Below are 26175 nucleotides of genomic sequence, written 5' to 3'. Positions count from 1 at the left end.
AAGACACCGACACGATTCGATGCAAAATCGCAGTTTTATTCACGATCCCGCACTTCTACTAACTGCGAAAGGGGTCCAGTGGGGTGGGAAATGCGCAATAATAACTTGACCGGCAAATCATGTTCGGTTGTTTTTGTTGTTTTGGATGCTAGTCCTAGTCCTCCTTCACCGAAACACACCAAGAGATCATCAGAATATTGGTCGTATTTCCCGGGATAATCCGAAGAGAAAATCGATGAAGAGAAATCGATCATTGTAGATACGCCTGTATGATACTAAATGCGAGAATTGATTTTAGGTATCAAAACAAAGTTCTAAAAATTTGTAAAAAAAATCATAGTGACTGAAACAAATGATTTTTCAAAATAAAAGAAAAAACTTAATATATATTTAAAAATAAATAAGTTCTCTATAGGGCACTGCATGAAATTCTCTCCTTCTCTTTCACTCTTACAGAAATGGTGTAAACAACAAGGCCAAGAAACGTCAAAATCCCATACTAAATCAAAACAATGCAGTGTCCTATTGTGACTAGTAATCAGGGAGAATAATAGCAGGGTTATTCTCCCTGCTAGTAATCCTACATTATAGAGATCTGCGGAGGCGGCCATTGTGAGCCAATCGTGCAGAGAGAACTGTCAAAGTGTGAGCCAAATGAACATGCTTATCGTTCGTAGGAAGGCGCCGTTTGAACGGTATTGCAATCGGAACTAAATAAATAAAAATTATTTATTTTTAATATCGAGAAATGGGGCACGTTCGGTGTAGTACTAGATTTGTAGTAATGAGCTGAATTTTAGTATGGTGAGAAGGTCAATTCTCCGTTTCTGCAATGAAATGGTGCAAAAAGCGTGGGTATTATGATTCCTTACCTAATTTGATGCTGTTTGAGCAAAACTTTGGTAAACAATGTTGTTTATGCTGCAAGAAATGGAGAAAATAACAACACTGTTGCCCAAAGTTTTGCTCAAACAGCATTAAATTAGGCTAGGAATCATAATACCCACGCTTTTTGCACTATTTTATTGCAGAAACGGAGAATTGACCTTCTCACCATACTAAAATTCAGCTCATTACTACAAATCTAGTACTTCACCGATCTGTCCTATTGGCGGCATATGTATGTTTAGTAAAAAGATAAAAATTTATTAATTCTGCTTTCAAAAGCTCAAGCTTATGACGACACTTTTGTTGCTGAACTTGTCGAAAAAACTTCCATTGCTACTCCTTGCTTCACTTCTGCCGATATGATTAGCGTAACACTTTTGCAATGAATTTCAGATTTCTTCGATTGCTCCGCTATTTCAACAAAATTTTGGAAAAAAAATTCTACCATAGTTAGAAAATGTAAACAAAACAACTTGAACCACAACGAAGTCACGCACAAAGTTTGAACATCTAGCTTTGTAGCAAGTGTTGGCAGCTGTTGTAAACAAAACAAACAGCGTTGCCGAATCGACGTGTATAACTTCCGCTCATCTCTATGTAGAGGATTTCTAATTGTGACTTACGTTTGTTCAGCTTTTGGATCAATGTGCATCAGGACGTGAATCACGCCGACCGTTGGCTGTCAGCGGGCGCACGTGTTTTTTTTATTTGTTTTGTTCATCATTTTCGTAACTTTTATCAAACAGGCAGTGTGGTTCATTGTAATTTCATCTAATTACCCCGAAAATACGTTCAAATAAGTGTATTAACTATGAAAATAAGGTAAATATTATATTAAAACATCTCATAAAACAACTAGCGTCAGTGTACATTGTTTTTTTTTTTCCAACAAGACCTCAGAAACACGTTCGGCTGGGATTCTCCGGAAAATCAAAGCAACAACGCCGGTCGAACCAGCCGAAAACACGCAAGGAGATCCGGAAGGAAAAGCGCCAACAGAAGAAAATCAACCGGTTCAACTACCACAGCCGGAAGCGGAAAGATCGTTTCCCCCAGGAGGAAGACCAGCAGGCAGAAAAGCGGAAACGCGATGCGGACAGTGAGGACGAAGAGTTCGATGACGAGGAAATTGAGTCCGACTTTGAGGACGATGTGGAAGAAACAATGGTGAAAGGGAAAAAGGGAGGCGGTGGCGGGCAAGCTTTGAGCCAGATGGAAAAGGGACGCCAAGAGGAGTTGCGAGAGCTGAAAAGCTACGAGCAAGGGTTGAAGGAGAAGCGAATCGAACAACTGGAAGCGGCAAACGAGGAGGATGATTTGATTATCAAAAAGTACGAGAAACTGCTGAAAATCAACAGGCGGAAGAACAAGCAGGGGGTGCCGAAGAGTTTCAACGATGGGTTGGATTATGCGCTAGAACTGTGCACGGAGGATAACATCAAGAAGATGTATGAAGCTGCCAAGGAGGCAGCCGATATGGATGAACACTCGGAGGACGAATTTGCCGATGATGTGCAGGAGGTGCTGGGAAGGAAGCCTAAGGATGGGAAGGAAGGTGGTAAGGACAGTGGTTCCAAAAAGGGAAAAAAGTCGCGACAGGAGAAGGAACGGAAACGAATGGAGAAGTTAAAGGAGGTCGAGAAAAAGTATCTCGGAGATGACGACTTGGACAGTTTAGCAGGATACGACTCAGAGATGGAAATAGAGGTGGATGAAAATCAGGAGGATGATTATTCAGATAACGACGAGCTGTATGATTCAGATGAGAACGAGGAGATGAGTGAAGATATGCCTGATGAGGAAGACGACGAAGAAGAGGAACCGGTCGAAAAGAAATCAAAAACCAAGAAGGTAACTTTTCAGCAAGAAGATAAATCATCCAAACCAAACAAAAAGAAAGACAAGCAGAAGAAACGTGAGCCTGAATCAGAACCAGAAGAGGATTCCGAGTTTGATGAGGATGTGTTTGGCGGAGATGACAGCGAAGATGATGGTTTGGACGATTTATTGAAAGGAGTTGATTCAGATGGCGACGCGGAAAATGTAAGTGAACAAGACGACAAAGAGCAAGAAGCCGATGAAAAAGACAAAGGGAAGCCGGAAGTTTGGGAAGACATCTATGGCCGAAAACGAGATAGGAGTGGTAATGTAATCAAAGAAGATGCCGTTAGTGGGAAATACGTTCCTCCTCATCTAAGAGCCCGCATGGAAGCTGAAAGTGGCGGTGATGCGAAGCGTCAAGAGAAGCTGATGAGGCTGAAACGGCAGCTCAAGGGTCAAGTAAATCGACTGGCAGAAACGAACGTTCACAGAATTTCCATCGAGCTGGACAACTTGTACATGCAAAATGCTCGGTTCGATATGAACAACACCCTGACGACGCTGATACTGGAAGCGATAGTGTCCACTAGCTTATCGCCGGAAAGGATGGTATTGGAGCACACTTTGTTGGTTACGATTCTTCATGCGAACGTCGGTTCCGAAGTGGGTTCTCACTTCCTAGAAACGGTCGTCGATCGATTCAACGCACTGATCAAGCAAATCGACGCCTTCGATGTCGAGGATAAGACTTTGGACAATTGCGTCCTAATCCTGTGCCACTTGTACACGTTCCAAATTTTCAAGAACAAGCTGATTTACGACGTCATCGATCAGCTGCTGGGAAAGTTCAACGAGAAGGCGGTGGAATGCATTCTGTTGGTGTTGCGATCCATCGGGTTTGTGCTGCGGAAGGATGACCCGCTGGCGCTGAAGGAGATGATCCAGAAGGTGCAGAAAAAGGCTGCCGAAGCCCCGGCTGAGCTGAAGAATGAGTAAGATCCGTGTCAATTCAAAATGTTTGAATATAACTTATATAGCGCATTTAGTTCACCACTGGACTATCGCACTAGTTTACTGCCCCCATTGGCACAACAGTCCCATGTGAATAGGAAACCCAGCAAACAAGGGACTGTTATGCGAATAGGGGCAGTTTACACGAGTGCGAAAACGCTAATAAAAGTGCGCGATTGCATCAAATCAACTCGGTGTCTTCAGAGCACTTGTTCTCCATAGATTGAAGAAATAGTGCGCCGAAGACATCAACCTGATTTGATGCAATCGCGCACTTTTATTTACGTTTTCGCACTTATAAAGTCGCAGTTCGCAGTCCAGTAGTGAACTAAATGCGGTATAATTACAATTTTATTTCCAGCTCACGTGTGAAATTCATGTTGGATACGCTGCTGGCAGTCAAAAACAACAACATGAACAAGATCCCTCAGTACGATCCTACCTTGGTGGAACATTTCCGTAAGATATTGAAGGGCATGATCACAAGTGGAAAATACGTTAGCACGTTGAACATCGGATTGGATGATCTGCTGAACGTAGACGAGCGTGGCAAATGGTGGTTGGTTGGATCGGCCTGGCATGGTAAGAATGATGGTAAAGATACTGAAGCTGGAAAAAGCTCAACCGGCGGCAGCGCTGGTGGATTCAGTCAGCAATTGTTAGAACTGGCCCGGAAACAACGAATGAACACCGACGATAAGCGGAATGTATTCTGCGCCATTATGAGCGCAGAGGATTATCTGGACGCATTCGATAAAATCCTTCGTCTGTCCATCAAGGACCAACGGGTGGTGGCCACAGTCATACTGCACTGCTGTCTATCGGAAAAGGACTACAACCCTTATTACAGTATACTTTCGCAGAAATTCTGCGAATACGACCGTCGCTACCAGTTGGCCATCCAGTACGCCATCTGGGATCGCCTGAAGGAAATTCACTCGCTGAAACAAGCGCCATCCCGAAATATAGCCAAGCTACTAACCCACTTGATCAGTGAAGGAGGCCTGGCCGTGTCCGTGCTGAAGGTGATCGAATTTGCCGAAATCGATAAGATTACTCTGCGAGTGGTACGGCAGATCATGCTGGGCATTCTGCTGTTGGAGGACGAAAACAAGTGTCTGCAGGTGTTCAACCGTATTGCTCCGAGCTTCAAACTGAAGGGCTTCAAAGACAGTTTGCGGCTATTTTTGCACCATTTTCTGCTGAAGGGAAGCGACAAGTCGAGCGTTCCGGAGGAGCAACTGCAACTGTTGCAGCAGCGAATTCGAATGGCCGACCGGATGCTGGATACGTCGGACTCGCGGGTTCAGTTTTAAGTGTGGTAAATAGATTGTGTAAGTACCAAGTATGTAATACATGTACTTTTTAATAAGACTTCAATGTACTGAAAGGTATAATATGGGTAGAATTGGAAGAAATCGAGGCAATCCCTTTCGTTTTGCTTTAAACACAACTGTGGAACGCAAAAAAGGCCACTAACTTCTCTCGTAACTCAAAAAGATGTGGGAAGAGCTGTGATGGCTCATTCTTTTTCTACTAATCGATAAACTTGTAGCACTGCCCCACGATGAGAAAAGCACATAAGTGTTCGATTGTTTTTATGTATTAATTACCTACTAATACTAGCGAAGACAGACATCTGCTCTCCTGCTTCAAAATATTTTTGGGGATTTATTAATTTGAGGATTTAAATTTTTTTCCCCATAAATTCTTGATAATTTTCATAAAACAAAAACTTTAAAGAGTCCATTAAACGGACAAATATACTTATATGCTTTCTTTTCTTGAAGAGTTTTTAAAAAAGCATATTAGAAATACTTTAATCTTTATTTATGTTAATTACTTTTCACAAAGTCACTTAATCACAATCACTGATCGCTACTACAAAAAACCCGAGTATCGCACGCACCGCACAACCGCACTAGTTAGAGGTAAGAACTACATTGAAAATGAAGTCCCTGCATATTGACTATGGGTCCCTAGCTGGCGATTGGCTAACTGCTGAGTCAGAAGTATCGGCCTGGTTCTGCTGCTGATGTTGTCGTCGTCGGCGTCGTCGTCGTTTGTGTATGAGTCTGCTGGGTTGCAAGAGTCCGTCGATGATGTTTTGATACCGGCTGTTGCTGGGTCACATACCGATCGGCTTTACTGGTTGGTCGGTGAACTGCTGCGTCAGGAGTATGCATCCGGTGTGGTTGTTGTGGGGTAATGTCCATAACTATATATTTGTCATTGTAGTCAAACATTTATCCAAGGTTGCCATATGATTCACGTTGTGTTGACCATTTGTTAAGATTTTTGGCCAAATATTTGTCATCATAGCAAACAGTCTAATAGCACCTTAAGGAACGTTTTTAGAAATTATAGATGAAATACTTTGAATTTTCAAAATTAACGTTTCGAGCAATCCCTGGAGAAATTTCTGGGAAATCTATTAGGAACGTCATGGATAAACATCTAGAGAAACAGGGTTACTGAAGGAATCAATGGTATACTACCTTGAGAACATGTTAGGTGCAGTGCATGGACAAATTCGTTATTTATTTATTTATTTATTTATTTGATCTACATCAACAGGCTTACTAGAGCCCCAATGATGGTTTAAAAATAATAATAATAATAATTATGATAATAATATTAAAAAACAAATTCAAAGGTTAAACACAAACAAGTTGGAACATAATAGCGCAGTCAAGGTATTGAAACTTAAACTAAGGTACATAACAATGAATTCGTCAGTTATTTCTGTTGCTAAAAAAAGACAAAAAACTACGACGTAGTGCGTTGCGTGTCAAGTGGAAGTCGAAGAATGACGCCACCCTATTGAAAACGCGCATCAAGCCCCCAAAAGCTCCATGTAGTCCATAGTTAGTTCGTCGAAGTGGTAGTCTCAGCATGATGCTATTGCGGAGTGATCGCGGCTGGACGTTTACGTCGATTTGTTCCAGCAACGCTCCGCAATCTATTCGTCCCTGTAACGTATCAGCGATCGTCAATGCTCTGGCGGCATCCCTCCTTGTACGTAGTAGATCTAGATCGATCAGTTGGCATCTGCTCTCGTAACTGGGTAATCGGAACGGGTCTCTCCAAGGCAGCCGTCGCAATGCAAACCGGAGAAAGCGTCGCTGGACAGATTCAATCCTCTCGACGCCATTGTTGTACCCGGGACTCCAAACTGTAGAGCAGTACTCTAACGTAGAGCGCACGAGGGAGCAGTACAACGATTTCAGGCAATAGACATCAGAAAAGTTTTTGGCTATTCTGAAGATGAACCCTAGGGTCTTGGACGATTTTTCTACAATGTACGAGATATGTTGCCTAAATGTCAACGTCGAATCCAAAATGACTCCCAAGTCCTTGACATGGTGCACACGTTCGAGAGCTGTGCCTAGCATGCTGTATACGAAGATAATCGGCTGCTTCTTTCGTGAGAACGTAATAATAGAGCACTTCGTTGGATTTACAATCATTCGATTCAATGAGCACCAGTTAGCAAAACGCGTGACCTGCTGTTGCAAGAAGACGCAATCATCAGTTGAGTGAATCCGAAGAAAGATCTTCATGTCATCGGCATACGACAACCGAGGGCCTTCAATCACGAAATTGACGTCGTTGAAATAGAGCAGGAAGATTAATGGACCAAGATGACTTCCTTGTGGTATGCCGGAGGTAGCGTTAAAGCAGTTCGATTTGCAGTCACCTATGGTCACAATCAGCTGACGGTCGGTTAGATATGAGCGGAACCAAGCTAGGAGACTTCCGCCAATGCCGTACCTATCGAGTTTTGCGATCGCAATGGCGTGGTTCAGCTTGTCGAAGGCTGCTGACAAGTCAGTGTAGATAACATCGGTCTTGTTAAAACCAGTCATTTTCGGTTTCAGGAGAATAGGGAAACACGCAGAGTGTTGTTGCTAGTTAAATCATAACTGACTAAATCATTTATTGATACCCATATCTTTGTCTCATACCACTCATTCTCAGTATCTCAATTCGAGACCAGTACAAGGTGACCATCTCATTTTCAGAAAGTGGCATCTTGACCACAACAACTCCTCTTCCCTTAAGTATTAGGTTCACAATAAAAGTTCACAATTTGTAATTATAACATAATTATAGCTTATACAATCAGAACGCGTTTTACACCATGTATGCAATATTTTTTGCATATTTTTTTTGAAAACCTTAACAAATATTGTCATTTGTTTCCATTACTTTCTTTTCCTCTAATCTTTATCGAAACGCCAATGTTACTCTTTCCTCCCATCGAAAAAAAAAACTGGCTACATAAAAATAACCGTAACAGTATTTGTCGAGTTGTAAAAAAATATACTCAAAACAAACTTACTTGAATATTTTGTTGTACAAAAAAAAATCGTCAATGAAAAAAAATCTTAAAACATAAATACAAAATTGGGCTAACTACCCTACGACCTACATAATCAATGATACACAATCGGGACTCACTATCACAGCAATTGCAAAAACAAAACTTTTTCGTATCGATCAACAGCTAAAACAAAAAGAAAGCAATAGAAAATGAATTTTGTAGCACTTCTCAATGTTCCAGAAAGGTCTTCCTCCATCCAGGTGCGAGAAAACTTCATAAAACAATCAATGGCCTATTGATTGTTCCTGTTTAGGTGACGTCGGTGGCGATGCACTTGCATGTGCTCAATGCAGCTATCACTCCTGCGGCTAGTGCTTCTCTTCTCAACCTTTGAGTTTACCGTCCACACAGAAATATCCTCACTGTGTCTCACACGCTGACTGAGAAATGTAGGTATATGTCACTGATCAAATTTGGGTTGGCTGCCGACGTACTTTCTGAGCTCTCGGGTAGCTAACAGCTCAACACAAAAACATCAAAACTGTGGTCGTTGGTGTTGTCTTCCCAGGACTTAGTCCAGTGACTGTACTCCAGTCAAAAGGGAATGGCGCAAATGAAAATTACCACAGTTGATCAAAGTGCACTCTTATGGTACTCATCGTGCTTAAAAAGGAATGGTATTCCAAATCGTAGAATGTTCAAAATGGTGTGCGACAAAAATATCTCTATCAAGAGATAAAAAAAAATATGAAGACATTAAAAATCGTATAAAACAATAAGTACATGTCTCCCTCATGCAAATAAAACGAATTTCACACTACACACCAGAACAATTAAAACACAATAAAAAGCATTCTACGTGAATAAAAATCTACTTTTTTTTGCACTGTTTCACACAAGCTTCGATAAATACAAAAGAGGGTATTGTAAAAAATAAAACAAAAATGTCGACAGATTTGCTAACTGGACATCAAAAACACAATTACACCTCACGAAGCAAAAAAAAAAAAAAAATATATCAACACAAGTGACCGAAAATGTTCAAAAACGCGCGCACATAAAAAAAAACACAAAAAAATACGCACGTTCAAAAAATCATCCAAAATCACGCCAAAAGCACAAAATATACTGGGGGTCGTGATGTGATGCACTCCAACGAACAAAACAAAAAAAAAAACACTTGCACGCTATACAAAAATATATCACAAATGTCGCTAACATTCACACCAAAAGCAATAAAATCACCGGCGGCTGTGAAATGTGCGACAAAATAGTAAAAAATCACATTTTCTCCTCGTCGACACTGTTAAAACCAGTCATTTTCGGTTTCAGGAGAATAGGGAAACACGCAGAGTGTTGTTGCTAGTTAAATCATAACTGACTAAATCATTTATTGATACCCATATCTTTGTCTCATACCACTCATTCTCAGTATCTCAATTCGAGACCAGTACAAGGTGACCATCTCATTTTCAGAAAGTGGCATCTTGACCACAACAGGTCTGAGCACGTTCGATCATACTCTGAGTGATGTGTGAAGTAAGGCAAAGCAGATTCGTGGAAGTGGAGCGACCAGCAGTGAACCCGTGTTGGTCAGGGCTCAAAACATGCTTGCAATGTGAAAGCAAAGGCTCCATGATGATGAGCTCGAACAGCTTGGAGATGGCAGTCAATGAGGTAATTCCACGATAGTTATCCACGTCACGTTTGCTTCCTTTTTTGTGTACAGGATACATATGAGCGAGTTTCCAGCAGGAAGGGAATACGCCGCTGGAGAGTGACATGCGGTAGAGGCGTTGAAGTGGATCTAGTAAGCAGGAGATGTGTTTTTTTAGGAATGCCGATGGAATGCCGTCCGGTCCAGGATTATTGGATGATTTGAGTTGCGATGCCGCCCTGGAGATCATACCATCGTTGACATGAATGGAACTGAACATTTGGCCATTTGGAGGAACATTTCTAGCGGCGATAGAAACTTCGTCGGCGTTTAAGCTCTCTTCATTGAACATGCTAGCAAATTTCTCGGCAAACAACTGACAAATGTCCCGAGGAGTGGAAGCTGATACTCCATTCAACTGCATTGTTGCGGGAAGTCCGGATTCCTTACGTTGTTGGTTGACATACTTCCAGAAAGATTTCGGATGAGATTTGAATTTGAGCTGAATATCACGCTGGTACCTTGAGAAGCATTGGCGACTGGTTCGCTGGTATTCATGGTTGAGCCTCACGTAGTGGTTTCTCAGAGCAAGCGTGCGGTGTTTGGTGAGCTGTCTCAGGGCTGCTCTCTTAATCGTCTTCATCTTTCGTAGTTCGCTAGTCTGCCAGGGAGACCGAGAAGCTTTGCTTTGTATCCTTTTAGGGACGTGCCTGTCTACGACGTATGCCAGGATATTTGAAAAGGTGAGTGCGGCTGTCTCAACATCGCCCGGGTCGAGAACGTGTTCCCAGTCAATACTTGTCAACACCTCAGCAATGATCGGCCCTCCGGAAGTCGTAAGATACGGAGGCAACGGCATCTTCGAAGTCATGGACAAGCGAATTTTCCACGTTGATAATCAAGGGAGGATGATGAGGAACGTCTTTGACCAGCGCACAGGGTGCAACTGCAGTGTAAGGTGCCTGATCTCGAGTGCTCACGAAACATAGATCCAAGGTTCGTCCATTTTCATTCAACACGTGATTGAATTGAGTGAGCGTAGCTGCGTTATAACTGTCTAAAATGCTTATTGCGCCAGAATGAAGCTGCGAGTGTTCCGAATCGACACAGAGGAAGCCGCTATGCGATGGCCTCCAAGAGATTCCAGCAAGATTGAAGTCGCCCACTACAAGGACATCGTCAGTAGGAAGGGCGGTATCCAGAATGGTGAACACAGACTGGCAGTGAGTTTCGATAAGTTCAGTGTCCCGAACCCTATCAGGAGGTATGTACAGCGAGCATAGAAATAATGTACGGTCGATCATCTTGACGGAGATCCATACTTGCTCCAAGCAGGTCCAGGAGTCGTTGAGGATCGCTTTGGCCTTCAATCCGGAACGAACAGCTACCAGCACGCCACCTCCGGAAGATTTACTGCTATTATTAGAGTTGCGATCGCAGCGAAACACCTCATAATCGGATCCGAATACTTGACTTGAAAGCGTACGAGAGTCCAGCCAGGTCTCGATGAGCACAATAATGTCGTAGCAGTCGTCCGAAACGGCCAAGCGGTAATCTTCGACACTTGTATTCAAGCCGCCGACATTCTGGTAGTACACAACCATGTCCTCTTTTCGCGTCGTAACAGCATCTCCGGGTGTCCTGGAAGTTGTTTGTACAGTAGCCAGTGACTGGTAACTTTCTGATAGACAAGGATACTCGCCGTGGTCAGGTTGTTGGAAGACCCTCTCGCCGCATCCGACCACAGGACCGGAACGACTATGATGAACGAGGGCAGCGCATGGCAGGACTGGGTCGGAGGGATTGAGGGCTTCCATGAAGCTTTCTACGGTGCGTTCCGGGTAGCCGAGAAAGGAGAGCTGATCATCGTCGTCGGGTTTGGAGTGAGCAGGGTCCACAGTACTGGAAATCGATCCAGCATCAGATAATGGAGAGACTAAAACGTGTTCATACTTGCCGGAGGTCGCAGCTCGGAAGACCCCTAATCCACATCTAGCTGCAGGACCAGGACGGCTGTGATGAACGCTGGCAGGATAGAACGCGACTGAGCTAGAGGAATCAGGGGCTTCCAAAAGACTGTCTACGATGCGTCCTGGCTGTAGAGTCAGTGGGATGGTGCAGTTGAAACGTTGCTGGATGAGAGAGGAGGGTAGTTGCTCGCTGTTGGTTCGACCGACGGAGCCGAGATCCTCAACAGGTTCGGGGGAATCACTGGAACACGGAGTTCGATCAGGCGACAAACTGTTACTAATAAATGCATACTTGCCTGGGGAAGAAGGTTGGGAGACCCCGTCACCAATCTCGACAACAGGACCAGAACGACTCCGATGGCTGGAAACTGCATGCGCGACTGGGTCGAGAGGATCAGGGGCTCCCCTAATGCGACAGGCAGTGCGTTCTGGTTTGCTGGTTAACACGTTAGGTCCACATCGGGAATCGGCGTCGAAAATGGTGTTCCGGTTTCTTGAGGGACCAAGAGGGTGGGTGTATTCTGACGGGGCAGCCACAAGTTTTTTGCACTCAGATCCTCGAATTCGCGAAACAGGATTCCTTTAGGCCACGTTGCTACATTCAATGCAGCGTCACGGAACTTGGGGTCAACTCCGACCTTGTACGAAATAAAGTTCAAACGGCTAGTGTCAACTCCTTTTTTCACAAGCGGAATAGCCTTGACATTGTCTTCGCTCTGCAAACAATCTTTCACCAACTTTTCGATAGCATCTGGTTGGACGCTAGGATGAATCCGCGAGAGATACACCCAGAACAACTCAACAGGTTCAGGAACGGTGATAACATTAGTGTCCGCGATTTTGATGCCCCCAAGGAGCGGCTTGTTGCCGGCCGAATCATCGTCGCGGCGCCTTTTCGGAGGGGGTCCACGAAGGACATGATCAGGATCTTGACGACAAGGAGAAGATAGAGCTATTCGTCTAGACAGTTGGGCAATCTGTTGACCCTGTTTGGTCAGCTGTTTTTGTATTTCGGCATGCACGGTCTCTTGCTTTTCGGTGATGGCGTTAATTGCATTTCCGAGTGACGTGACGGTTGATTTGAATCGCATCATCTTCATCAATTTCGCGCATTCGTTGCACATCCAAATGAGATTAGGATTCTCCTCTACAATGTTCATAAATGCCTTATTAAGCTTCGTTGTCGAAGCCGGCGAAGTCAGGCATCTCAAATGGATGAAGTTGTCACAAAAGGCCAAGCAAGTGATAGATTCGTCGTCATCTTTTGCTGGCCTTGCACAATGGTCACATCCAGAAGTCGACATATTGCGATTCGGCAAAATAGCAACGGTACGGTGGAGATGTTCTAACGATGGTACGGTGGAGATGCTCTAACGAAGCTGTTATGTGTGTGCAAGCAAAGTACGGTAGCCTAAAAAGTGCAGAGAGGAGATAGCGCGTAAAGCGTACACGACCGATTGTTGATACCGGGCACCGACGATTGAGGTGGACGATTTCTCAATAGTTATCACACCTTCGCACTGTTTTCCACTTCACCAAAGCGCAGGAACCAAGAATCTACGACAGTATCCTAACACGAAACGCATAAACGGACTATCGCACGGTTAAAATCTGGTTTAGTTGCCGGAGCGAAACATAAACAATCCAACACAGCGAAGATAACACACGCAGATCTGAAATTCTTGAAGACGATCAAATTACCTGGTATCATAAATCCATATATCATATATCCAGTATCATAAATAAATACCTATCTGCATACTGCATTTACACGCACACATGGTATGTTCCTGTGAATCGTTGAGGGCATTTCGACCGCTTCGCCTGCGGATGGGAGCTGTCTGACTTTTTATTAGTTATCTTCGGATAAAGCCAACCCCAAAGCATTCAGGCCGATAATTGTATCCTTCTGTACTGCTCAATATTATGAAAAATGTAATAAGCCGGTACATAAATCACAAACTTATGAAATACCACAAACTTTGTAATAGTAGTTTACGCAACAAGGTGCAGAATGAAGATTTTTACAGCACGAGTCGTACATTTATCCAACGAGGCTTGCCGAGTTGGATAATTACGACGAGTGCTGTAAAAATCGAGTTCTGCACCGAGTTGCGTACAACGTTTTTTGCAATTTCGTAAATTACCGCTTGAGGATAGTTTTTAACAAAACTTTTCCATCAAACTGCTTACTGATGTTCATAGCCTTGTTTAAGAATATCTGATCATAGCAGGTTATACTGTGTAGTTGTCACAATTTTTCAAAACTGCGTCCAGAAAGCATCAAGAAGTTGATCAAAACTGAAAACAGTGCTGTAATGGTTCATTACGCAACGCAAATCAGTGCTGTAATGAACCATTACAGCACTGTTTATTTAGTGTGGGAAAGTAGGCCTTTTCCTGACAGATTTGCGTGAGGTAAAACAGCCTATTACGATGAGAAATTGCAAAAAAAATAAAAACAATTCGCTTATTAAATGAGGCATGCCGTATGAAGCTTGAGATCCTAGGACTGAGCGAAGTCCGTTGACCGAACTTTTGGAGAATACACATTGGTGTTGGGCCAAATTCTGCTATACTCTGGCCTACTAGGCGAACACGCTCCTCGTCACCGTGGAATTGGTTTTCTGCTCAACGCTCACGGCCACGCTGCGCTGCGCTCATGGAGCGGGAACCTATTAACGAGAGGAAAATTGTAGCCAGATTCAAAACGCGGGTTCGAAACCTTATAATGATGGCCTGTAATGTTAGGTACGCGCCAACCGATGCTGCCGAAATGCATGACAGAGATCTTCTACAGCCAACTGAATGCTGTCGTGTACAAGATTCCGAAATGTGAAATGAAGATCCTCATGGGCGACTTCAACGCGAAGGTTGGTTCCGACAACTCGGACTGTAAGAACGTCATGGTTCCGGTGAAATGAGCGAGAACGGAGAATTGTTTGCAGAGTTTTGTGGCAACAACGACATGGTGCCCACTGCCCATCGAATAGTGCCCATAATGACAAGGGTTTCTCGTGAAGGTGTCACGGAAGATCAAATCGACCACATCTGCATCAGCCAAAAATGGAGACAGAGCCTTCACAGACAAACAGACGTAACACCTGGAACAATTTTCGTAAAAATCCATCGCCCAGTTCACACTAGTGTTACGTCTGTTTGTCTCTGGAACCTGCTTGAAGTACGAAACAAACTACCATCATCTCCTAATCGGCGAGGTCCGACTGCGCATTGCGAGGATCCATCGACAGTAGAAGAAAATCGAGCGCCGGTTCTACACATTCCGACTGAAAGCCGCTGCAATGAAAAGGTCCATGGTTGAGGAGCTGGAGGACCGTGCTGCAGATATTCCGGAAGGTGGAACCGCAGAAGACCAATTGAGCACCATTAAGAACGCCTTCGTCACCACCGACAAGAATAATTTGAGTATGCTACGCATCCAGAGGAAGCAGTGGATCGAAGCTCCATCAGTAGGAGATAGAAACAGCCATCCGTAGCATGAAATCGAACAGGGCCCCAGGGGTCGATCGCATATCAGCTGAGATGCTCATAGATGACCCCGTAGTATCCGCATAACTGCTGCATCCCTGGCTGCATCAATTATACTGCAATATATGGGAAACCGCGATATTTCCGGTGTGGGATCCTCGATGGTACTTCCCAAACGGTTCCGGAAGTCCGCGGAGAGGGACACTAAATGGCCGCTGCCGTTACAGTTTTCACGCCACTCTTCTGCCTCTCCATTCCTCACTTTCTCACAAACACAACACTTCCAGCTTGCACTCTCAATCAGTACTGTCTGTCACCTGAATATCAAGGTATATACACAAACACTCAAGATAAGATTCACACACTTATGGAGTAGCACTTAAGGTAATTCGTCCAATGATTACAGGGCACCATATCTCGTTTTTTCTCGTAGATGCGGAGTTGACCATCCTGATCATAAACAGTTCCATCAAGGCTAAAAAATCATTCAAAAGCTCCATTACCATCATTCGGTTATGCTACGTCAAATTTCCTAATGCCTGCTTTTTTTTCTATATTGCAGGTAATCCTAAATGTCAGTTCTGTAGCCAAATTAACTCGTCGCGAGTTTGCAATAATAAAGACATCTACTCACAACTTCATTTTTTTCTAGTTTAAATTTGTAGAGTACTGATCTCTTCATTTTTATCATGTTCGTTGAACGTCAATGATGAACGTTGCTTCCCATGTCATTCGCTCCTATTTTTTCCAAGTTTTACAACATAAACAACAACTATATGTACCCACAGACAAACAGACATACCACTCAAATCACAATCGTCGCACGATTTAACGGTCATTTTGAAAATGCAGTGTGGTTCGGACTGTGCTCGCATGTGTCATGGTGGCGCTGCTGTGCCTACACCACCTCAATTTTCGAGAGAAATGAACGCGACGCCGATCAATGTTTACATAAAATGACTCAATCATGAACCTTCATTCATGTTTTATGAATGGGTAACGCCACGAGGGAGTCGTCACCTGCTAAATTGTTACATCGAACCGAGGGAAACAACACCTGCAAATGAATGCTTCGGATTGAGCATTATAGACGGTGCTAGTGAGATGCCAAACGATGTTTTTGAAGCATTTTTCTTCTAAGTAGTATGTCTGTTTGTCTGTGATGTACCTTTATATATCAACTGTGCTGTATTGTTGTTCACGTCTAAATGATGTATGTGATGTATGTGATATTTATATTCACAACCATACACAGGGCACTACACTGGAATGCTTGTCACACTCTGTTTCTAGGAGATAGCTGCACCGTGTTCTTTTATCTATCTTCCTCCTCTTCTAACAATTTTGCCTCGCGATTTTAAGTATAGAAATTTTATTTCTATTATCCGCTGAAAATTCGACTCAGTTGTTCACAAGAAGTGAGCAAACATAAGCTCAAGGTTCCTGCGTTCCATTCCGTAATACGACGTTATCCTATGGTTATACGAGGTAATACAGCAATGCAACGACGGATTATTTCATTTACGCAACGTGTCATGTTACGCTCCTGAGGTACTACTTCTAATAGCTACTTTACTACGCATGGCTGTGCACTACGTTGCCTTCTCTTCTCGTTCGAAAGACTTAGCAATTCAACTTGGTTTTTATCTCTCGCTCTCGGACACCAAATAGGAGAATTTGCCAACCACTTAAATACTCTCTACCAGAGGAATCAAACTATCTTTAAAGATACTCGACCATACCGGAACTCCATCCAGAAAACGTCATTCATCCCACGTGAATTCCAACCATTTTACTCGTCCCATGTTGAACCACACCTTGCATAACACCTAAGTTGCCTCACACTTTCTACCCTTCGTTCCGCTAGAGCACCTTCTACATATTGAAAAAGTCATTTTATGGTATTCATTGTGATTCATGCAACCGGCCTTGAACCGGCCTCATTCATATAGAAAGTATTCGAATATCTGCTAAAGCGCGATTTATTTCTTCTGCATCCTTCTCCTTCTTGGCGCAACGTCACCACTGGGGCAAAACCAGCTTCTCAGACTGGTATTCTGAGTTCTTCCACAGTTATCAACTGAGAGCTTCCACTGTCAATGACCATTCTCCTTTATGATAAGTTCCTGGACCGACCGGGGTCGAACCCGTCACCATCAGTATTGTCATGCTGGACACGCCCCTACAGCTGTGGCTACATGGCCTGTTTTGCATCCTGAGCTGCTCAATTGAGCCAGCCAACCTAAATGCAACTTCCTCAAGCATACCAGGTCCACAGGGCCAAAACTATTCCTTCCTAGGAATGTTACACTATTCAACCTGATCAACTCCTACCAAGCATGACCTCCCAAAATCGCAGACCAACAGTTAGACAGTCTAATCATATTTTCGCTTCAACTTTGTTTACCACTACTTCAATCTTATCCCACAGACAAACAGACGTCTTACTCTACTCACTTCTTATCGTTACTCTTTTTAACGGTTAGTTCAAATATTTTGTAGTTCGCAAATCGCTCGGTCACGGCGCTCGCATCGGTTTTGCTCCTGTTTGACGTTTGCTCACTGCCGCCACCTACTGAGTAGTTTGCGTGACACAACCTGGTTAGTATTGGGCGATTTAGTTTTAGTGACGATGATTTTAATCGAAATTTGTTACAAGTGATACGTCTGTTTGTCTGTGCTTATCCCACGCTGTGCTATGCACTGGCCATTCTTTCCAACTTCTTGGATCACTGTCCGTGTTTTTTTTTCAAACGCTCTCCGGGAGCAAAGCTGTGCTTTACACAAGCCATTTTATACGGTCTCCGGGACCAAGATTTTTTCTGATTCCGCTCTCCGGGAGCATTGCTGTGCTTTGCACCAGCGTTATACATACGATCTCCAGGACCAACTTCTCACTCTTCGAGAGCAGTGCTTTGCATTGCGTCAACAGTTTCCGCTTGTCTTTATGCTAACTGCCTTTCCCACTGTCTCCATTCCAACACATCCAAACTAATCTCAAGAACCAGCATAGTGCAGTTGTCCACCTACCGAACCTCACGAAATCTTCCACTTGAGGCGCATCTCTCTTCCGCTTCCACAATCATTCTCCCTTCCTCATTTAGTGCCAAAACAACAGGCACAGACAAGTTTTCAAAACAGCAAAAAATATCCATTGAATTCTTCAGCCGATCCAGTGTTTGCACTGCCTCTTCCAACCTCTGTCTCGCCTTACAAATAAGAATCCCATTCTCGTCGCCACTGTGGGATCCTCGATGGTACTTCCCAAACGGTTCCGGAAGTCCGCGGAGAGGGACACTAAATGGCCGCTGCCGTTACAGTTTTCACGCCACTCTTCTGCCTCTCCATTCCTCACTTTCTCACAAACACAACACTTCCAGCTTGCACTCTCAATCAGTACTGTCTGTCACCTGAATATCAAGGTATCCACTTATCCGCGAGCGGTAATGGCGGCGGCGGGCACAAATAACCGGTTCGAATTTTGACGTTTCTTGGGGATCGCAATCGGTTGGCGCCAACAAACGGTGGGTGAAGGGTGAGGAGGAGAATGAAATTGTTTTGACTTTCCCCCAACAAACGTCAAAATCCGAACCGGTTGGATATGCCCGCCGCCGCCATTACCGCTCGCGGATAAGTGGATATATATACACAAACACTCTAGATAAGATTCACACACTTATGGAGTAGCACTTAAGGTAATTCGTCCAATGATTACAGGGCACCACATCCGGCAAGTAAAGATGCCCAAAAAGGATGACCTGATTGTATGCGATAATTTGCGGGGCATCATGTTGCTGTGCATCGTTCTCAGAGTCCTGTGCAAAGTGATCCTTAACCGGAAGATTGACACCAATCTCTTGCGGCAGCAAGCAGGATTCCGTGCTGGATGATCCTGTGTGGACTATATTATCATCTTGGAGCAAATCCATGAAATCTAAGAATCTCTCAACCTGGTGTTCATTTATTAGGGTAGGACGGGGCAAGATGGCCACCCGGGGCAAGATGAGCACCCCTCTGTTTTACTACTTTCATGATGAATTTTGCCCAAACAAGTTCATAATCCGTTAGAATAATGTTTATCCTGTTTGTAAACCTAATATAAGGTACTTCATAATGAACGAATTGAAAAATATCGTCAAATTAGTCAATAGCATGGATTTTTAGCATTTTCTTATAAGAAATCATCAGTATATAATAAGGTTTTTATGTCAGAATCAAAATTTTACCATAATTATTGTTATCAGCCAACATAACTATCTTACTGCAAAGCATTTTAATTTATATTAGAAAATATTTTCTAAAAACTAACATTAAAATTTATTCAATTTTAGTTATTTACCTATAGTGGGGCAAGATGAGCACCCCTGAGGGGAATATAGAAAATATTTTGAAATTATTGTAATCCACTCAATAGTGCCGAACATAGGTTTCCGTAACCTCTGCAACTATTTGGTTGCGTAAATTTCTAAAAATAAGCAACTTAATAATCGTTTATTGTTTTTCGGGTCATTTTGTATAAAGTATTCTAAAACCGCATTTTTTTTTCAATAATCAAAAAAAATAATAATTTTAGTACGTGATACTATAGCTATAAACAAGGTTCACTATATCAATCACTGTATGGCCACTTTATAGTTAAATTATTGGGATTTTAATGAAGTGCTCTTCTTGCCCCGTAGGGGTGCTCGTCTTGCCCCGTAGCATGTTCGAACTGACCATAAAACATCTTTTTTGTTTAGTCAAATAAATCATCCTTATTGTGAATTTTGAGCCCTCCCATGTTTATGGGTGATAGAAAACATGATATAGAAAAGAACTATTGAGAGGTAGTTTGAAAAATTGCGTTAACTTTCAATAAACTCAACGTGATCCTTAGGGTGCTCATCTTGCCCCGCCCTACCCTACGAAAAAGATTACGACCGTCTCAATCACGAAAACATGTCGCAAGGATGTCCATGAGAAAATCATCGGCCTCATTGAAACACAGAACAGGGCATTTTCATGCAGAGTACTACACAACGGTGTCTTGTCCGAGTCGTTGCTGCAGTGAGACAAGGATGTATCCTATTCGCCTTGACGGAACTCTTTGAGAGAATTGCTCTGTGCGTGAAAACATTTTTTTTTTAACATGGGAAAGGATAGGAGCTGCATTTTCAAATGCTTCTAAAATATTTTAGGGACTTCAGATTGAAAAAAGAGTTAATGTTTTGCAATATACTTTCAATTAGCTACACTATAACTGGTTTTAGACAAAATGTTTTTAAATCACAATGTTATGTCTATAATATAGCGTATCAAAATCTCATTCGATAACATTAAGAACGTTTTGCTTAAAAAAATTTCTATAAAGAATTAGAAGCATTTGAAAATGCAGCTCCTATCCTTTCCCACACTGCAAAAACTGCAAATATTTATTTTATGTTTCGTACACATATATTTTTGCAATGTGTCTGGACAAATGATGTTTATGTGTGACTCACATAACGAATTATTTTTTTGTATTTATTGTTTTGATGTGTGATCACACATAAAACAATTCAGTATGACACATAATATCAATAACATTACTTATATATTTGATAGATGTGCTCAAATGGTTTTTATATTAGATAATATAAGTTTTTCGGGGATTAATATTCAAATATTGATTCAAATAGCCTAACATGATTTTAAAACATAGCGATGAGCTCATTAAGAAAGAGTCAAACATCGTATTTCATCAAAAAGTTGGTTGATTAGTTATCACCGGTGAATTACCAATCGTTCAACTTTTCGGTTCCGAACCAGGTTTCGAATGATGCTTTAGAGTTGCGCTCTTGAGATTTCCCGACTTTCCAAAGATTGGTCAATTTGAAGCGATTGAGGAGGACGATGATTTAGGAGGAAACTACTTCACTACGAACTGCAACCACAGACGAATTTATCTTCATTTGTGCTGCAACTCCCGCCAGCACAATATTTGGTAAACGTGTTTTAGTCGCCATCTTTTCACTTTGCGCATCGCCAGCAGCTGGGCCGGCGGCTGACACAGACACTGACGCAAACACGGTTTCGCTTTACATTGGTATTATGTGTGAACACACATATTTTTTTGCTATGGGTGATCACACATACTAATGATTTGCGAAACAAATCAAAAGCATAAATAATAACTATGTTAGTTATATTTTATGTAATAAACTATATGTGTGGGAAGGTCGATTGGATCGATGTGTAATTTCACATAAAATAAATATTTGCAGTTTTTGCAGTGCATGTTAAAAAAAAATGTTTTCACGCACAGCGCAATTCTCTCAGAGAGCCTCCGTCAAGGCGAATCACCGCTACTGTTCCTCATCGTAATCGATGAGATCCTGGTAGGTGCGATTGATTGTGAACCAAAGCGTGCGTTTCTGTGGCAGCCCATTACCATGGACCACCTAAATGACTTCAAATTGGCTGATGACATTGCTTTTCTAGTTCAACGGCGCTTTGATATGCAGAATAAGCTCGATGATAATACTAATCGCTCCCCGGCGTCACCATCAACGCCAACAAGACCAAGTCGTTGGACGTAAACACCGTCAACCCTTCCAGGTTTCCAGCTTCACGGTGTTGGGAACCTGAGTACGTCCCTGCATTTGCGATGCTTCACCGTCTATTTCGGCAGCACTGCCAAAGAGAAGTGAAACCCATGTTTACTTTTTTTAGTGTACTTTTGCGATCAATAAATCTAAGTCGTTTTCACAGTAGCTCGTGTTTGTACCCGTTTTATTCCGGTCTGGAAGGTTCCCACTGTCCCGAATCTGCCAACAGGTTGTGGGCCCAGCGAGTGGTGATAGACCGAGGCGGTGTTACGACGGAGAAAGCGGATTTTGGATTGGTTTTGATCCTGGAGGAGATCCGGCGAGATTTTGGATTCGGGCAACGGAGTTTGAGAAAATCGTCTGCGAAACAAAATGGCGGAGAAGTTTTCATTCCCGAAATTAAGCAGTTGCAATTGGATCACCTGGAAATTTAGAATGGAGCAGCTTTTGGTTCGAGAGGAGCTGTTCTGGGTCGTTGAGGAGGACAAACCGGAGCCGGTCACTGACCGATGGAAGAGAGATGATCGCAAGGCGAAAGCAACGATCGGACTATGCGTAGAGGAAACCCAGATTGCTCTCATAAAGGATGCAACAAGTGCCCGCAGCTGTTGGAACGCACTGAAGGATCATTATGAAAAGAACACTGTGACGTCACGGGTATCTTTATTGAAAAAGCTTTGTAACAAGAACCTAGAGGAGAACGGAAATATGGTGGATCATCTGTTGGAGCTGGACGAACTGTTCGACCGTCTGAAAGCAGCTAATTTGGAATTGCAGAAAGAGTTGATGGTGGCTATGGTACTACGCAGTTTGCCGGAATCGTACGACAACCTGGTGGTGGCGCTGGAAGCGCGTGCGGACGATGACATCACGCTTAAACTGGTGAAGCAAAAGTTAACTGATGAATACCAGAAACGAGTCGATCAGCGTGGAGGAGCCAGTGAGAACAGAGCACTTCGTATTTCGTCACGGAAAGTCGAACAGAAGGTATGTTTTTATTGCAAGCAGCCTGGGCATTTCCGACGAGAGTGTCGGAAGTACTTGGAGAGCCGACGTGAAGATGCTGAATCAGGAATGCGCCAAGAAAAGGCCCACAAGAAGGAAGAAAAGGTGAACCAGGTATACAGTTCCGGAGCCCCCTTGTGCTTTACAGCAACGAAATACGTGGGTGATACTGACAAGCCGTCGGGAATATCAGCGGCGTGCTTGATCGCTGGAGGTCGACAGCGGTCATGGTTTGTTGACAGTGGAGCTACTCACCACATGACGTATGACAGATCATTCTTCACAACAATGGTGCAAAGTGAAAGGGTTCCGGTGACGTTGGCAAATGGGGACAGAACGATGTCGGAAGGATGCGGAAGTGGAATGCTACGGTGCGTGGATGCTGATGGTAAAGAAGTGGATGTTAAGTTGGAAAACGTTTTGTGGGTTCCCAAGCTTGACAGCAGCCTGCTATCAGTCAGCACGATTATTTCGAAAGGATTCTCGGTGTTGTTCAACGACAAAGGATGTACTGTGCTGGACCATGCGGGTAGTGCTCAAGTTTTCGCTGAACGTTGCGGAGGATTGTATGTATTGCGAACAAGCGGGCGTTCGATGGCAGCCTGTGCACCGAAGCATTCTGAGTTCTGCCAACACACTTGGCACCGGCGACTAGGGCACCGAGACTCTAACGCCATTAGTCGTATCATGAAGGAGGAGATGGTGACTGAAATGAAGATCGTCGACTGTGGCGTCCGCATGGTATGCGAGTGCTGCTTAGAGGGTAAACTCCCAAGGACAGCTTTTCCGAAGAAAGCTGAAAAACGGACGACAGAGGTGCTCGAATTGGTTCACACGGACCTCTGTGGACCATTCCGAAACGTTACGCCAGGAGGTAAGAAATATTTCATGACGCTTATTGATGATTTCAGTCGGTACACGGTAGTGTATTTATTAGCACGAAAAACGGAAGCGGTTGCCAAAATCAAGGAGTTTGTTCGTATGGTTGAACAGCAGTTTGGAAGAAAACCTCGTGCGATTAGATCGGACAATGGCGGTGAATACTGCACCAAAGAACTCGACGATTTTTACCGGGCGGAGGGTATTCGCGCAGAATATTCGACTCCATATTCCCCTCAGCAAAATGGGGTCGCGGAAAGGCGCAACAGATACATCCAGGAAATGGCTCTGTGTATGTTGCTTGATGCGAAGCTTCCCAAACGTTTCTGGGGCGAAGCTGTCACTACAGCTGTGTTTTTGCAAAATCGTCTTCCGTCTCGCTCGATCGAGTGCACCCCGTTCGAAAAATGGTTCAATCGAAAACCCAATTTGAACATTCTGAAAGTCTTCGGATGTGAGGCACTCGTACGCACGCGAGGTGCTAAAAGCAGCAGCAAACCAAAGAAGCTCGTTTTCGTGGGATATGACAGCGAGACTAACGGCTACAGATTCCTTGAAAAAGAGACCTGTAAGATCACGATCAACTGCGATGCCGAATTCTTGGAATTGGGCATTCTTTCGAACATCAACGAGTTTCCTGAATTCGATCCTCACCATCAACAGCCAACCGAGAAAGTTTCAGATAGAATTGCAGTTGAAATCGGAACAATGAAAGAAGATAACGTCGAAGATAGCGAGGATGAGTTCTACGGATTTGACGATGATTCAGCCGAGGACGATTGTGAAGGTTTCGAATAAAATCACAGACGTTGCGCATCGTGGAGGAGTGTTGGGAACCTGAGTACGTCCCTGCATTTGCGATGCTTCACCGTCTATTTCGGCAGCACTGCCAAAGAGAAGTGAAACCCATGTTTACTTTTTTTAGTGTACTTTTGCGATCAATAAATCTAAGTCGTTTTCACAGTAGCTCGTGTTTGTACCCGTTTTATTCCGGTCTGGAAGGTTCCCACTGTCCCGAATCTGCCAACACACGGTAGTTGTGCAAGCCTAGGTGCAAGCAGTACAGAATATTGAAAGCTTCCAATATCTTGGTAGCCAAATGGCGGCCGATGGGGCTACAAGATCGACATAGGTGCACGTATCAATAAGACGAGGGCTGCCTTTCCGAGTTTAAGAAATGTATGGGACATTAGATTTTGTGCTGCTGTACACCAGTGAAACTTGGTGTATATCAGTGGAGAACACTCAACGGCTGCAGGTCTTCTTCATCAATAGATGCCTGCGGTATATATCTAAGGGGCCGTTCATAAACCACGTAGACTTTTTGGGGGGAGGGGGGGCTGACCAAAGTCTACGCTCCATACAAATTTCAAAATTTTTGTAGGGACAAAATTCTACGAGGGGGGAGGGGGGGTCTAAGATGGCCAAATCTTGGTCTACGTGGTTTATGAACAGCCCCTAATTTGTACATGGTGGCCTCACAATTGGATCTCCATCGTCGACGTCATCAAAAGCCGATAGCGATAGAAATTCAGGACCGCAAGTGGAGATGCTTCGGCCCCACTACGCAGAGGCGGGAACGAAATATGCAAGCAAGCGTTAGATTGGAACCCAGCAGGACATCGCAGTAGAGGCAGACCCAGAGGGTCATGACGGCGCAGCCTCAACAAGGAAATAAAGGTAGGTAGTCGACAGAAATTTGACCTGGACACTAGTTTGGGACAAACATCAAATCCTCGCTCCAGTCGACTTTTTCGATACCATTTAGGTCTCATATGATCTGTGCAAAATTTCAGCGCAATCGGTGAAACTATAATTTAGCGCAAGCGGTTCAAAGTTTTCATAGGATTTACTATGGGAAAAATTACACTTTCAGATAAAAAATCCCAGAGGTCGCCCCTTGTCTCCTTAATTTAAATTGATCAACGTTTCTTGTAGGAAAATCAATTATGAATCTTTCCTTCGAAGACAGCAAATCGATTGGAAGCTTGTGGAAAAAGTTATTGATTTACAGTAGACGTTCGCTCGGTGCAACCGCTTTAACTGCAATGCTTTTTAACTGTAAGTCCGATAAGTGCAACAGTTTTGCAGTTATCGCACCGCTATCCGTCAAATTTCTGTCAAAGCAGACGACAGCTGCATAGCGATGCACTTTTGAATGCATTTTAGATCACTTTCAGACCAACTGACAATTCGTTGACGTCTGTCAGTCGTTGCAGTTAACGAATTTCATTCGGTAGGTGAAATGTGTACATGTTGCAGTTATCGAACGTCTACTGTATTACCGATTAGCTGATAAAAAAAAAAAAAACAAAAAGCCGTTCGTTGGATCACTAATCGGTAATAAATCAATAACTTTTTCCACAAGCTTCCAATCGATTTGCTGTCTTTGAAGGAAAGTTTCATAATTGATTTTCCTACAAAAAACGTTGATCGATTTGAATTAAGGAGACAAAGGATGACCTCTGGGATTTTTTGTTCGAAAGTGTAACTTTTCTCATAGTAAATCCTATGCAAACTTTGAGCTGCTTGCGCTAAATTATAGTTTCACCGATTGCACTG

General features: G+C 43.4%; 1 protein-coding gene across 1 annotated transcript; it reads left to right on the top strand.

Moving 5' to 3' along the window:
* Window positions 1-1576: 1576 nt before the first annotated feature.
* On the top strand, window positions 1577-5094 carry LOC134289624 (nucleolar MIF4G domain-containing protein 1 homolog). Its single transcript, XM_062855760.1, has 3 exons — window positions 1577-1710; window positions 1782-3701; window positions 4082-5094. Exons 1-3 carry the CDS (start codon window positions 1700-1702, stop codon window positions 5034-5036), a joined length of 2886 nt encoding a protein of 961 aa, XP_062711744.1. The 5' UTR covers window positions 1577-1699; the 3' UTR covers window positions 5037-5094.
* The last annotated feature ends 21081 nt before the right edge of the window (window positions 5095-26175 follow it).

Source organism: Aedes albopictus, chromosome 3 (assembly GCF_035046485.1).
Source record: "Aedes albopictus strain Foshan chromosome 3, AalbF5, whole genome shotgun sequence".
Lineage (NCBI taxonomy): Eukaryota > Metazoa > Arthropoda > Insecta > Diptera > Culicidae > Aedes > Aedes albopictus.
This window is presented reverse-complemented; position numbering and strand designations above follow the sequence as displayed.

What these genes read in the sequence shown, in the direction of transcription:
- LOC134289624 (XM_062855760.1), top strand. An exon ending in CCGGCTGAGCTGAAGAATGA is followed by an intron (nt 3,702 to 4,081) that starts GTAAGATCCGTG and finishes TTTTATTTCCAG; the next exon opens with CTCACGTGTGAAATTCATGT.